The sequence below is a fragment of the Monodelphis domestica genome, chromosome 4, assembly GCF_027887165.1.
Source record: "Monodelphis domestica isolate mMonDom1 chromosome 4, mMonDom1.pri, whole genome shotgun sequence".
In the NCBI taxonomy this organism is placed as follows: Eukaryota; Metazoa; Chordata; class Mammalia; order Didelphimorphia; family Didelphidae; genus Monodelphis; species Monodelphis domestica.
The window spans coordinates 348124237-348137797 of record NC_077230.1 but is presented as its reverse complement, the minus strand read 5'-3'; the positions used below and the strand labels follow the sequence as shown (position 1 = coordinate 348137797).

The following is a 13561-nucleotide window of genomic DNA, read 5'->3' as shown; positions in this document are numbered from 1 at the left end:
CTTACCTTCCATCTTAGAATCAACACTGTGTATTGGTTCCAAGGGTAGTAAAGGCTAGGCAAGGGAGGGTCAAGTGACTGGCCCAGGGTCACAAAGCTAGGAAGTGTCTGAGGCCAGATTTGAACCTAGGACCTCTGAAACACTTATTCTATGATTCCTTCCTAGCTCCTATAGTTCTGAAATTCTAAGGCTGCATAAATCAAATGTCCAAAGGATCAAAGATCGTAAGTAGGAAAGGAAGAGGCTGAGGGGAGGAAGAGAAGGCAAGGGAATCATCCTTCCCTTCTTGGATTTCAGTAGGACAGAATCTAGGTGCCCTCCAGTTCTTAAAGGAGGAAGAGGGTTGTTCAACTGGTAGGGGCCCATTCCTGATCCATTTTTCTTCTAAATGCCTTGGGCTGGGATAAGAGTTGCGAAAGGAGTCAGTCAGTGGGGAAATTGGGCCAAGAGTCTAGTAAGCCTGCTTATACATTAACCCTAAGCCAGATGGAGGGAAGGAGGAATTGGCCTTACTCTGTTTACACTGGGAGTGGGGGTGGGGGTGAGGGTGGGGGCTGTCTTACTCTGGCCCAGCTAATAATAGCTTAGGGGAAGGGCAGGAAAGAAGAGTGGTCCCAAAGCCTCTGCTTTCCTGAACAATCTAAATCTATGACAGACGTTCTTTGTCTGGCCCTGAATTCATTGTATGTTGATATGAACTGGGAGGACCCAACATTGGGGCAGCTGGATAGAGGTTTAACTATGTCCCCAAGTTCAAATCTGGACTCTGATACCTACCAGCTGTGTAGCCCTGGCAAGTCACTTAACCTCTGTGTCTGCCTCAGTTTCTTCATCTGTAAAATGTGTTAGAGAAGGAAATGGCAAACCACTCCAATATCTTTGCCAAGAAAACCCCAAATAGGGTCAGGTTGAGTTGGACAGGATGGAAACAACTGAACAACAGCAACTACTCTAACTTTAGGCATCTGGGTGGTTCTAATTCTAGACTCTGTACAAGTCATTTAACCTCCTTTGTTTCCTAATCAGTAAAATGGGAATTGCCACCTCCCCAAGATTGTTGTTGAAGATGTAATGCCCAGTGGATTTGCGCGTCGGCTATGGGGGGTGGGGGGGAGGGGGGAGGAAAAGAAAATGATCTATGTCTTTAATGAATAATGCTTGGAAATGATCAAATAAAATATAACTTAAAAAAAAAGATTGTTGTTGAAGAACAAATGAGATGTTTATAAAGAGCTTTATAACCCTGAAAGTGCTGGATAAGCACTAGCTATTTTTTATTACTGTTACTATCACTCAGCTCCCCCCCATTCTATTTCCCATTCATACAGACACTTCCTATTCCTTTATACCTTGTGAACCCTCCTAAGGAGAACCAATCTAAGCATAGAAACAAAGAGAAAGAAGGTAGATCAAGACTTCCCAAAGAAATCTGGGTTTGAGTTGAGCCTCTGCACCCTATAATTCCCTTGAAGCCTCTGTTTCCTGGGGACAAACCTATTCATACAATAACTTCTCTAACAGCATTGTGGGAAAGGAAAGCAATCTGTAAACTTCCCAGAAGTAAATCAGTAATAATGACAACAGACCACACTGAGATCACACTTGAACATTCACAATTGACATACATCTAGATCTTATTTGATCCTGTGAGATAGGTGCTATCATAATTATTATGATGATTATTATAAACCCTTGCTTTCTTAGTAGCATTACTAAATATTGTTTCCAATGCAAAAAAAGTGGTCAGGGCTAAGCAATGGGAGTTAAGTGACTTGCTCAGGGTCACACAAGAAGTATCTGAGGCCACATATGAACCCAGGACCTCCTGGCTCTCAATCTGATGAGCCATCTAGCTGCCCCTTCCCATCGATTCTTGCTCTAGTCTCCTGGGGAAAAAAAAAGTCAGAAGATTTGGGAGATAAAAAGGGCATCAGGACTCAGCCCTCCCTATTCCCTTCCTATCCCCCTTCTCTCCTAAATTACCTTAAACAATAAAAGGTGTCTCTGTCCCTCCCTGGCTTCAGAGAGCTGCCCTGTGCCCACAGAGACTATCTCTTCCACAGCAACACACCTGCCCTCGGAGCCCAGAAAAAGTCTAACGACCAAGCAAACCTGGCATGAGCCCAGAGACACTGACAACACGGCTTCAAGACCATCCAAGGGGCCATGTCTCGATGCTCAGTCTCCACGATGGAAACAGTAAGAGACAAAGTTGCCCAGGCTCCCCAAGGGGTTCGAGAAAAGACTTGGTACCCAGCTTCCCAGAGTTCCAAGGGCTCTGGACAAACCTGACTGTGCAGATGCTGGTCACAATGTTTCCTCTAAGTAACATAAAGTCATTGTGGAGGGAGCAGCCCTGCAGGCCAGCAAGCCCCATCCAAATGATGGACAAGGAAGGGAAGAAAAGGAGTAAGTTGCTCAAAATATTTTTGTGTGTTAAATGGAACCTCAAATTACTAGCAAGTAACAGGGGAGGTTCAAATGCCCCACCAGCTGTTACCTCTCACCCTTCCTGTTTCTATTGTTACCCTGGGACAGGACCTCTGTGAATTCCCTGGATTACCTTTACATGCTCTATATCTACATGGCCTCCTGCCTCCATTTCTACCCACTCAGATCCATCCTTCAAACCACTGCCATTGATCACTCCTCTACTAAAAAATTTCCTATGAAATAAAATTTAGATTTTATAACTAAAAAATAAATAAATAAAACATAAAAACATAAGAAGAACTAAAAAGAAAATCTTCAATAGTAGACGCAGCCAGGTTTCTCAGTGGCTAGAGAGCTAGGCCTAGAGACAGAAGATCTTAGGTTCAAATCTGGCCTTAGATGCTTTCTTGATGTGTGACCCTGGGCAAGTCACTGAACCCCCATTGCCTAGTCCTTACCACTTTTCTGTCTTGGAACCGATACACAGTATTGATTCTAAGATGGAAGGTAAGGTTTTAAAAAAGGGTGGCTTTTTGACTGATTGCTTTCCCTAAGGCTGCCTTCATGCCTTGAAATGAATTTCCCTACCTCTTTCCCCTTTCCCTCTGTCCCACAGAATCCTCAGCTTCCTTTGAGATCAGGTTCAGGCATCACCTCCTTCTGGAAGCTTTCCCAGATTCTCACAGTCAAGAGCATTTCCCTCTGCCCCTCTCAAACTACTTTCTTTTCATTTATCTATTTAAATGCCATATCCCCAGGATGACAAAAGTTTCTCATAGGCAGAGAACTTTATCATTCTTGTCTTTGTATTCCCCATACCCAGGCCCAGCATAGTGCCTGGCACATAATAAATGTCTAATTGAATTATCTGTCAGAAAACCCAAGTCCCTACTAGACTGAGCTCCCCCTACAAGAGCTAAACCTTTCTACAGCTTTGAGCAGAGTTCTGTCCAGTGGAGGGAGGGGTGACATCAATCTTGTTGAATTGAATTAATATACCAGCTTCAGACAACAGAAGAGCCTTGAGAGGCCCTGAGGGATTAAGGGCCAAAAGAAGGCCAGAGGGAGGCCAGGGGAGAAGAGTCCCTCCCAGGCCTGCATCTGTTCCTCTCCTGGCTCCAAAGCCCAAGCTGCCAGGGTTACAGGGTCAACTGTCCTGGGAGGATCCTGAAAGCAGGGACGAGTTGTCTCCTTCCTGAGAAATTCCTTGTTTAATGACTTGCTCCCTCGAAGGCCCACAGACCATTGGAGGGTCTCTGACTCAATGTAATTCAATAAAAACATTTATTAAGCTATCATGATGTGCAAGGGTGAGCTACAAACACCAACACCAGGATCTCTCTGCCCTCAATGAGCTTCTGTAGGCCGCTGGGGCAGGGACCACGGTTCCTGGATCAGGTGAGCGAGTCCCCACCAGGGTTCCTACTTAGGAAAAGGAGAAACACTGACAGGAAGCCCAGAGGGAGACAGAGCCATAGACAGAGATGCCAGAACATGTGGCCTGGGCCCTGACAGGAGGGGATGCAGGGAAACTGGTACCCAGCTCTGAAATTCCACAGTGGATGCACAGAAGGCTCATGGGCAGCTCTCCAGGGCAGGAAAGGGCAACAACTCTTATCCTGGAATCCTCTCCAGGGGGAGGGCAGGGCCTAGTCCCTGAATACTGCCCAGGAATGTTGGGAGAACCATGTTCACCACCAGGCTATACTGGCCAACCCCTCGACAGCCACCCTTCACTTCCAGCTGTAAACTGTTAGGGATCCTCTCCAAGGGTCTTCCCAGGTCTGTATCAGGCTCTTTCTAGCTCTGACATCCTGCCAGGGAGTCCTGGTCTCCCCAAAGCTTGAGACTCCCCTTTGTTTCCCCCATCCCCCATGGTCTGTGTGGGCAATAGGCTAGCCACTCCATGATTCTCCACCCACTTCTCTGCAAGGAGCCAGTGGGAGGCTGCAGAGGACAGGGCCTGCATTAGGGGAGAATTTTTTTTCTTTTTTAATCTCTTACTTTTCAGTCTCATCAACTCTAAGACAGAAGGGCAAGGGGTGGACAAATAGGGTTAAGTGACTTGTCCAGGGTCACATAGCTAGGAAGTATCTGAGGTCATATTTGAACCTGGGTCATGCCAACTCTAGGCCTGGCATTCTATCCACTGAGCCACCTAGTTGCCCCTTTGAATGGAGAGTTCTTAATCTGTTTTAGATCATGAACCCCTTTGGCCATCTGGTTAGAACACTATACATTCCTTTTCAGGATCATGGTTTTAAATAAAATAAAATCTGTATGATTACAAAAGAAACTCATTGGATTAAAATACAGTTAAAAAAAAACAAAGAAATGCATAGACCTTCAGGGAAAGAATTCTTGAGCTTGTGATGCACTGAATACAAGGCCCAGGAGAATCCTGGGCATGGGCCAGGCAGTGGTCCCTGCAGGAGGATAAGCCTCTCCAGGATGAAGATGAGATCATAGGATTGGAACTGGAAAGGACCTTGGTCTCAATTCATTTTACAAATGAGGAAACCAAAGTTCCTTCCCAATGGGAGACCCCCTCCCCACCAAGAGGAAAGACTTGAGATATCTCTACAGTTTGAAGGGGACTCTACAGCGGGAAAATACTTTGAAGTCATATGAGAAAAGGTTTCATGAGGTCAAACAGGCATGAGATACTGGGCCAGGCCTGGAGATGGGAGGGTCCTAGGTTCAAATTTGACCTCAGACGCTTCTTAGTTGTGTGACCCTGCACAAGTCACATAATCTCAATTGCCCAGTCCTTCCCACTCCTCTGCCTTGGAACCAATAATACTTAGTCTATAGGGGGTTTAAAAAAAAAAGAAGAAGAAACATGAAATGATAGGAAAGAAAAAGTTCCTCACTGAGCAGACCCCTAAGGGTCTCTGGCATGTACACTCAGAAAGATACAGCTGCCAATGGCTTAAATTCCAAAGGATGGAGCCCCCATTTTCAGCTAGGAAAAGTGAGTGGGATATCTCATACACAGCCCGTGTAGCCCTCCAAATCAAGGCCATGAGTACACAATAAAATCAGTTTAGAGACAAAGGGCAAGGGTAGCGAGGTACCAAATTGCTTAGAGAACCCAACCCGGATTCAGGAAGTCCTGGGTTCAATTCTAGCCTCAGATATTTCCTAGCAGTGTGTGATGTGACTGTAAGTCACTTAACCCCAATTGTCTAGTCTTTACTGCTCTTCTGTTTTAGAATTGATACTTAACATTAATTCCAAGACAGAGGAAAGGATTTTTTAAAGAGAGACAAAAGGCCAAAGTGAGAAACAAACTGCAGAAAGCTTCCCACTGAACGTGGGCCAAGAGCTGAGGGTTCAATAGAAAGGAATCAGAATCTCAGAAAGGAATCTCCCTTCCTGTCTCCTAACATGGTTCTGCAAGCCCAGGAACTAGGTTAGAGAAGTGAAGAAGAAAGGAACAGCCTGTCCCTCCTCATCCAAAAAATCACAAACCTGACAATTCTATCAATAAACATTTATTAGGCACTTATTATATGCCAGCTTGGCAAGCAGTCTGAAATGTTTGCATGCTTCATCTCAGCTGCATCCTGGGGGGTAAATTATGGCAGGCACTCTTAGTCCCATTTTAGAGAAGAAGAGAGTGCAGTTCAAGGGAGATAAAGTGATGCCCAGCTATCTACTCCATAAGGCTTGGGCACTGGGCAGGAAAACTCACTTCTGTCCATGGAAAGAGTTACAAGTGAAACTTCAAAGAGTGAAGGAGATGCCGGGGAGGATGGGAACAGAATCTCAACAGCAGCAGGCCCTGAGAGGGAGACACGACAGAGATCAGGCAACAAGGCTGTCAGAAAATATAGGGTATAGGTCATCAGGGCTAAGGAAGAGGGGAGTGTAGTTTCTGGTCTCTGATAAGAAAAAAGAATGAAAAGATCTGAATTCAAGTCCTGCCTATCGTAACATCAACTTGATGTCAGATCCTGGACAAATCACTTCCCTTTTTCAGTCTTCATTTTCCCATAAAATGGGTGCACTGCCTACTTCAGAGTTGTGAGAAAATAGTTTTGTATTTGACTGACTATAGTCGATATGAAAATATGAGGATTGTTACTAAGAGAACTCAGGGAACCAAATAGAGTGATACAGGGAGATGAGGAAGAGTCTTGGCACTGAGTCCCCGCTTTGCCATTGACTCACTGTGTGATTGGACCTCGGTCTCCTCCCCTGAAAGCTACTGATAATGTATGACCTCCCTAACAAAGGTGGTGTGAAGAAAGTGCTTTGGGAAACCATGAAGTGTTAGAGAATGGAGAGTGGTTGTCATTTGGAAGAAGGGGCAACTTTTCCAGGAATTAGGCAGGTTGGGTGGGGAAAGGAAGAGGGCTTGAGGCTAGGAGACAAGGGCTAGAGCTCTGGTTCCATCAGCAGCTTACCTGGCATGACCTTGGGCAAGTCATGACTCTGTCTGGGCCTCAATTTCCCTATTTATAAATATTTATTGATTTATAAATAGCCTCCAAGATCCTACTAGCTCTAAGGCCTGACAGATCAGAGGTCAGGACCAGGCAGCATCTCCCCCAACCTTATCCCCTCCCCATCAACCCCACTCCTGCTGTCCTCCCAGAGTCCTGGGATGGTTGGCAGTGCCACTGGCCCAGGAAGGGTCCTTACCTTGATCTTGTGAAGGGGCCGGTCTAGCTCCACAGCCTGCACCCACACCCCCAGGCCGCCCTTGCTGTAGGTCAGGTTCCAGCCTGCTTCAGCCTCACACTCAGCTCTGAAGTTCTGGAAGTCATGGTCATCCGGCACTTGCACGCTGTCTCTGCCCAGTGCTGGTCGGGGGGCCTGGGGTCCATCAGGGTCTGAGGACTCCATGGAGAAGGGGGTATCTGAAGGGGGGGTTCTCCAGGGCCAGGGTCCTCACCAGGGCAGAAGCCTCTGCCAAGGCTGACTCAGCCTTCCCCGGACCTGAAAGACCGGTTTGGGGATTGGAGTGAACAAGGGAAATTAGAGGATGAGGACAGGAGGCAGAGGAAGTCTGGGGGGTGGGGGAGAGGAATACTGTGTCCTATTAGCACAGGGACATAACCTATTCCCTTGGTAGGATGATTAGGGGAGAGGAGAGAGGGCTAGGAAAGGGATGGGAGTCCAGGATCAGGGTAAGAAGAGACACAAATCCCCACCCCACAATAGAGAATCCTTTCTGAGGCTCAAGAAAGTCACACTGGGCCCTGCCCGTCTATCCATCCCCAACCAGCATGGGAGAGTGAATCCTCTGATGAACCCAGAGAGAGGGACCCATGACCCTGGAACCCTCCAGGGGCAATATCAATTCCCACCTCCAGGGGAGAACAGAGCAGAAAAGAGATTGCTGAGTCTGGGAGGTGGGGCAAAGGAAGACCCTAGTAGGAGAGGGAGAATTCCAGGTGCTAGGAAATCGAGGGGACAGTAAAATCTCAGGGCATGTGAAAGAAGAGGATGAGGATACAAAAGAAAGGAGTGATAAGGAGCCCATGGGGCACAGAATAGAGTAGAGGCTGGAGAGGCTCAGGGGCCTGAGGGATGACCATTGGGACTTCAGGAGAGAAATAAGCACCTAGGAGCTACAGAGGGGAATGTGACCGGGAAGAAAGAAGGGACATGGGGCCCGAGATATGAAGTCTGAGGGGATCCTGGGAGCTGAGTGAAATAGACAAGTCTAGACTCCTGGAGAACAGAAGAGGGCACTTGGATGCCCCCAGAAACAAGGCAGAAGGAGCTCCGAGGATACCTTTGGGACAGAGGAGATCCAGGAGCGAGGTAAGTAAGAGCTGCCCCGGGGCCTCAGGAACAGGCAGAGCTGGAAACTTGTCGAGGTCAGCAAGGGAGAGATTCAGAGGGAGCATCAGAGACTGAGGGGACTCGAAGATGGTGAGGACAGAGGAGGTTCCTAGAGGGAGGGCTGTGGGAGAGAGGGTGTCCTGGTGCCAGATGAGGACAGATCCTGGAAGGGGCTCTAGAAGGGGCTCTGGGGTGGCAGGGAACAACAGAAGCGTTGGGGGGCTTGGCAGGGACCCCAAGTTGGAGAAGACCTAGAAAGAGCTGGCCATGGTCCTTTCTCGGAACCCAAAGGGGCCCGGAGCCCAGACTAACTACCTACAGGGACTGCGTGTGCGGAGATGGAGCAGCTGGGGGACACCGGGAAGGGACAGAAAAGGGCCCCGCGCAGCTCCCTCCGACCCGGGCCCGGCGGGGCATCTCACCTGCTCCGGCGACCGCCCCCGCCCGGGCCCGGGGTGCAAGAGCCTCCGCCTCTGTTGCCGCTGCCGGAGCAACCCGGGGCCGTTCTTCTCTGGGAGGGCGAGGGGACTGGGCTTGGAAGCAGCCGCGCTCCCGACTCCCGGCCCCTTGGCCGCCCTCCTCCTGCGGACCCCTCCCGGCCCCCGAGCCGGCGCCCGCTCCAGCTGGGGTTTTTCCAAGCTGCGGAGGTGAAGCTGATGAGCCGCCCGCCCGTCCGCCCGCAGCCCAGCCCCGCCCCGCCCTCCCCCCGGGTCCTAGCGCCCGCCCCCGCTCGCACCTCTCTACCGCCTCCCACCCCGGCACAGCCTCTTCTCCCACCCCGCCCATCCCCGCCCGCCCGGCCTCGCCCGGCCCCTCCCGAGGGGAGAGGGCTGCAGAAGCAAGGGGCCAGGTGCGAGGACGGGGAAGGAGAGGAGAGGGGAGGGGGCTGAGAAAGAGGCGGAGCCTGGAGAAGAGGGAGTTGGGGGTGGGATGGTCTGGGAGGGATGGAGTTCGAGAGGACTGAGAATGCGAGAGGAGAGGGTTATTTAGGGAAAGGACTGGAGTTGGTCCCGGTTAGAGGAGTGGGACACGGGACCTCGAAAGGACTTGGGAGACTGCCTAATCGGACACCCTTGTCTTACGGAGGAGACTAGGGAGGGGAAGGGGGAAAGGGAAGAGGGGGAGGGAGGGGTCTCGGGACTGGGAGGAAGAGAGGTTAGAGGAGGGAAAGGAGGAGGAGAAGGCAAGGGAAGAGAAGAGGAAAAAGAGGGAGGAGAGGAAGAAAAGGGGGAGGGGAGGAGAGGGGGATGGGGGAGGAAAAGAAAAAAGGGGAGGAGAGAAAAGTGGAGAAGGGGAGGAAAGAAAAGTGGAGGAGGTAGAAGAGAAAGAGGGAAGAAAGGGAGGGGAGAGAGGAGAGAGGGAGAGGAAGAAGAGGGCGAGGGGAGGGGGAAGGGGGAGGGGAAGGTAGGAAGCACTGGGGCAGGGAGAAAAAGGAGAGAAAGGAGAGGGGAAAGGGTGGGAAGGAGGATGGGAGAGGATAAGGGAGGAGGTTAGAGTGGAGGGTGCTGAGAGGGGGTAGATTAGGAAATCCTTGACTCTGTTCAGGGTGAGGGCACTAAAAGCTCTCAGTGTTCACGTACCACACCAAAAATAAAGGCCTTCACTAAATATTGACAGACACATCTAGAAGAGATAAGAACAGCTTCTAATTCTATATGCCTTTGCATGTAGGACAAATATCATTCCCATTTTGCAGAGGTTGAGGAAAAAGTGAGACACAAAGAGAGGAAGGGACTTGCCCAAGGCCAAATATATATTTAAAAAGTAGCTGAGCTAGAAACACACCTGGTGCCCCTTGGACATCCAAGAGTGACAACCACTGCAGAAAGGGAGAAGGAACTCCAACCAGATCACACAGTCAGGGTTGAAAGCAGAATTAGAACCCAGATTGCCTGACTCCTGGTCTGAGTTTCCTCCCCCTCCCCCTCCATAGTGACTTAGAGCCAGATATTAATACAACAAACATTTGTTTAGAACTATATTTAAGTGCCTCCCCCTTGCTGACTTAGTTTCCTCATCTATAAAGTGATGGGGCTGGGCTACTGCTGCAACTACTAAATTCTGTGAAATCAGGATAACCTCTCCTACCTTAAAGGGTTGTGGTTATGAGGATCAAATGAGGTAACATGAAAAGCACTTTGGAGCCCTTAAGTACCAGTTATAATAATAATAATAGTGCAAACACACATTTCTGGAGCATCTTAAGGGACAAAGTTCTCAAACAAATAGAAAGTAAAACCAGAGGCTTTACAGAGACAAGAATGATTACCACCATTTTGCAAATTAGGAAATTGAAGGTAAGTCAAGTAAATGTTGGAGCTGGCAGTTTTAATCCAGGTCTGGGGGTGAGGGGCTCCTACTCCAGCCCAGGCTGCTGAACAGAGCTAAAAAAAATCATGAGCCCAACTAACCCTTTCATCTTATAGAGGAGATAACTGAAGGCCAAGAATGAGGAGGGACTTTGCTCAAGCTTAAGACTTCAGGCATCCAGGGCTGCCCTGGTGACCAGCTCTGGGTAATCTGGGAAGCGATAGATAGAATCTAACCCTCAGGGGCCCTCACCCCTTCCACCCACCCACTAGAGCCAGGAGGGTGCAAAGCTAAATGTGGACAGGATGCTTTTTTTGGAAGGCACTAATAGAAAGACCAGGGATGACTATGGCAGGTGTTCAGTAAAAGCTATGTTCCTAAAGAGCTTGGAGGTATGGAGGAACCTTGGTTCATTGTCTGTTTTAGGCACAGGTTTATTTAAAGCACATTCAAGCCTTTGGGACTCCAACAGACCCTACTGAAACCCCTTCTGTAAATCAAGGAATTCTTTTGTAAAGCAAATCATGATTCCTTGCTTGACTTGTCTGGTAAAATAGCCACTGTTTCTGGAAGGGTTCTCTAGATCTAGATGTACTTGTATTCCTCTTATAGTTGTAAACAAATTGTTCTTGACAGAATTAATGACATAACTGGGTTATATTATTCTTCTTGTATTACAATGTGTTTTTTTTCCCTTAAATAAAAATCTTTACCATCCATCTTAGAATCAATCCTGTGTATTTGTTCCAAGGCAGAAAAGCGGTAAGGGCTAGGCATTTGGAATTAAATGACTTGCCCAGGGTCACACAGCTAAGAAAAGTTTGAGGTGTGGGAGGGGGGAAATATATATATATATATATATATATATATATATATATATATATATATTATCTTTAAGGAAAATATTTTCTTACAGAGGCCAGATTTGAACCTAGGACCTTCTGTCTCTGGGCCTGGCTCTCTAACCACTGAACTACCTAGCTGCCCCTATCATGTATATTTTAAGGAAGAACTGTTATACAAGTATGGGCAATACTTTATAGTAAGTGGGGAGGGTATGGTGCAAAGGGGGGCGGGGACCATCTGCTGGGAAGCCAGGAAACTTGTCAGTGGTTCTGCCACCTACTTGCTGTTTGATCTTGGTTAAGCCACCTGACCTTTTGGAGCCTCAGTTTTCCTTTCAACAAAATGAAGGAACTGGACTAGATGTTCACTAAGGTTACTTTTGAGGTCTAAAATGTCAGCGAGTCAGTCTATAAGCATTTATTGTTTCCTATGGGCCAGGGCTGAGGATGGCTCCCTGAGGAAGGCAGAGCCCCTATGTCAGTGATGGTGAACCTTTTAGAAACCAAGTACCCAAACTATAACCCTCATACTACATGTCAGCAGGCCCCTTATCCCAGACAGTGGAGGCAGGAAGCACTCCTATTGGGCTACTGGACAGAGGGGCAGGTGATCAGAGAAATGTCCTCAGGGGGAGGGGAGCAGCCCCCTCTGGTACTTGTGACATAAGTTCACCAACATGGACCTGTGTGAACAGATGCCATTGATCTGTATTCTGATATATCTGATATATATTCTGATATTCTTGGGGCCCCATGACCAGCTGCCTGACTTGGGACAAGTTACTTCCCTCATTCTGGACCTCAGATTTAGAGATAATGCCTTCATTCACTGACCCTTCCAAGAACTCCAATGCAGGGGCCTTAGGAATCCTACAATGAGATTGGCTGGGGATCCAGGAAAAAGCCAACATAATACTAAAACTTCCTAATCTTGATTGGGGGGAAAGAGGAAGGAGTTGAAAGGGGTACATGGGGGCTCCCTTTTCTCGGACTTCTACCTTCAGACTAGAGGCCCTTCTAAGGGACATGTTGCTACAGAGTGGGGAGGGGGAGAGGAATGGAGGCCCATCCCCCAATGAGCCCCCCCAGCATGGATGGAAGACAAGTCCCCTCCTGCCCTCAGGAAACAACTAGTTTGTGAGAGGAGAAAACAAAGCATTCACAGGTGGAGAACATGGAGAAATAGAAGTTATTGCCCAAAGCCAAATAGAGATTAACCATTAACAGCTTGCTCAATTCCCAGGGAAGGGTTGTCCAGGGAAACCAACTGAGAGGGATGACATGCATTCTATTCACCAAGTGCCACCACCTATCTCTCCCTTGCAGCCCAAGGCTACATACAGAGTGTACTTGTGGGAGAGGTAGACCAAGTGGCTGAAGGAGTGCCCTTACCTGTTGCTCCAGCAATGCCCCTTCACTCTAACCACTGAATCAGGAGTCACTGTGCCCTCCCCTGTACTCCCTCTGTGACCTTTGACCAGCCCCTTCCGATCTCAGGGCCTCAGAAGTTCCCTTTCTTTCTGTAAAATGGCAGAACAGATCCTCTCTAAGGCCTCTTCCAGGCCCAAGTCATGTGATATTCTCCAGGTATTTTCCTCCTAGACTACTTTGTTCTCAAGGACTGTGGGGAGAAACTCAGGGTCTGAAGATTAAAGGAACCACCAGAAAGTCTATGGAATGGTCCAAACTAGAATGGAGGGCTTTCAGGACCCAGCCTGGGATTCTTAGACACTTTCTAGACAACAGTTCTCTAAAGACTTGCTTTTAATTCAGTCATCCATTCCTTTGGGGCCAACCTTGACCGACCAGCAATTAGAGCAAATATTAGGAGAGTGTGATCTTACCATCCAGACAGACAGAGGTGGGAGAGGGCTGCCTCAGTGTCTTCACTGCTCTGGGTGATGGAGAGAAGGCCCCCCTGCCCCCTCCTCCCCCCACCCCCTACTGTGGGATAAATAGCTGAGGCCAGTTTCCAGCCAAGTCAATTGGCAGGTTACCTGGGTGACATGTGGAGTCATCAGGGTGAGGTAGAGGCTGGTCCCTTCTGGGGATTGGGTGATTCCCTCTGTGATGTCACCCTAAAGTAAGTATGGCCAGGATCAGAATGGGAGGAAAGCCAGAAGCAAAGCTCGGCAAAAGAGTAGCTTCCCCCATATTCCCTCATTGGCCCATAA

At 48.5% G+C, this 13561-nt stretch overlaps 1 protein-coding gene across 4 annotated transcripts in view; it reads right to left on the bottom strand.

Moving 5' to 3' along the window:
- STARD10 (StAR related lipid transfer domain containing 10) overlaps positions 1-13333 on the bottom strand; it is a 39555-nt gene extending 26222 nt beyond the window's left edge. The window contains exons 1-4 of one of the 4 annotated variants that reach the window (XM_056795022.1): positions 13232-13333; positions 8655-8871; positions 8183-8353; positions 7084-7380 (exon numbers count right to left, since the gene is read on the bottom strand). In XM_056795022.1, coding sequence (XP_056651000.1) covers positions 7084-7287 — 204 coding nt within the window. In that variant the 5' untranslated portion in view covers positions 7288-7380; positions 8183-8353; positions 8655-8871; positions 13232-13333. The remainder of the gene's footprint in view (positions 1-7083; positions 7381-8182; positions 8354-8654; positions 8872-13231) is intronic. The other 3 variants (XM_016422017.2, XM_016422016.2, XM_016422018.2) reach the window with 3 other exon arrangements.
- Between the last annotated feature and the right edge of the window lie 228 nt (positions 13334-13561).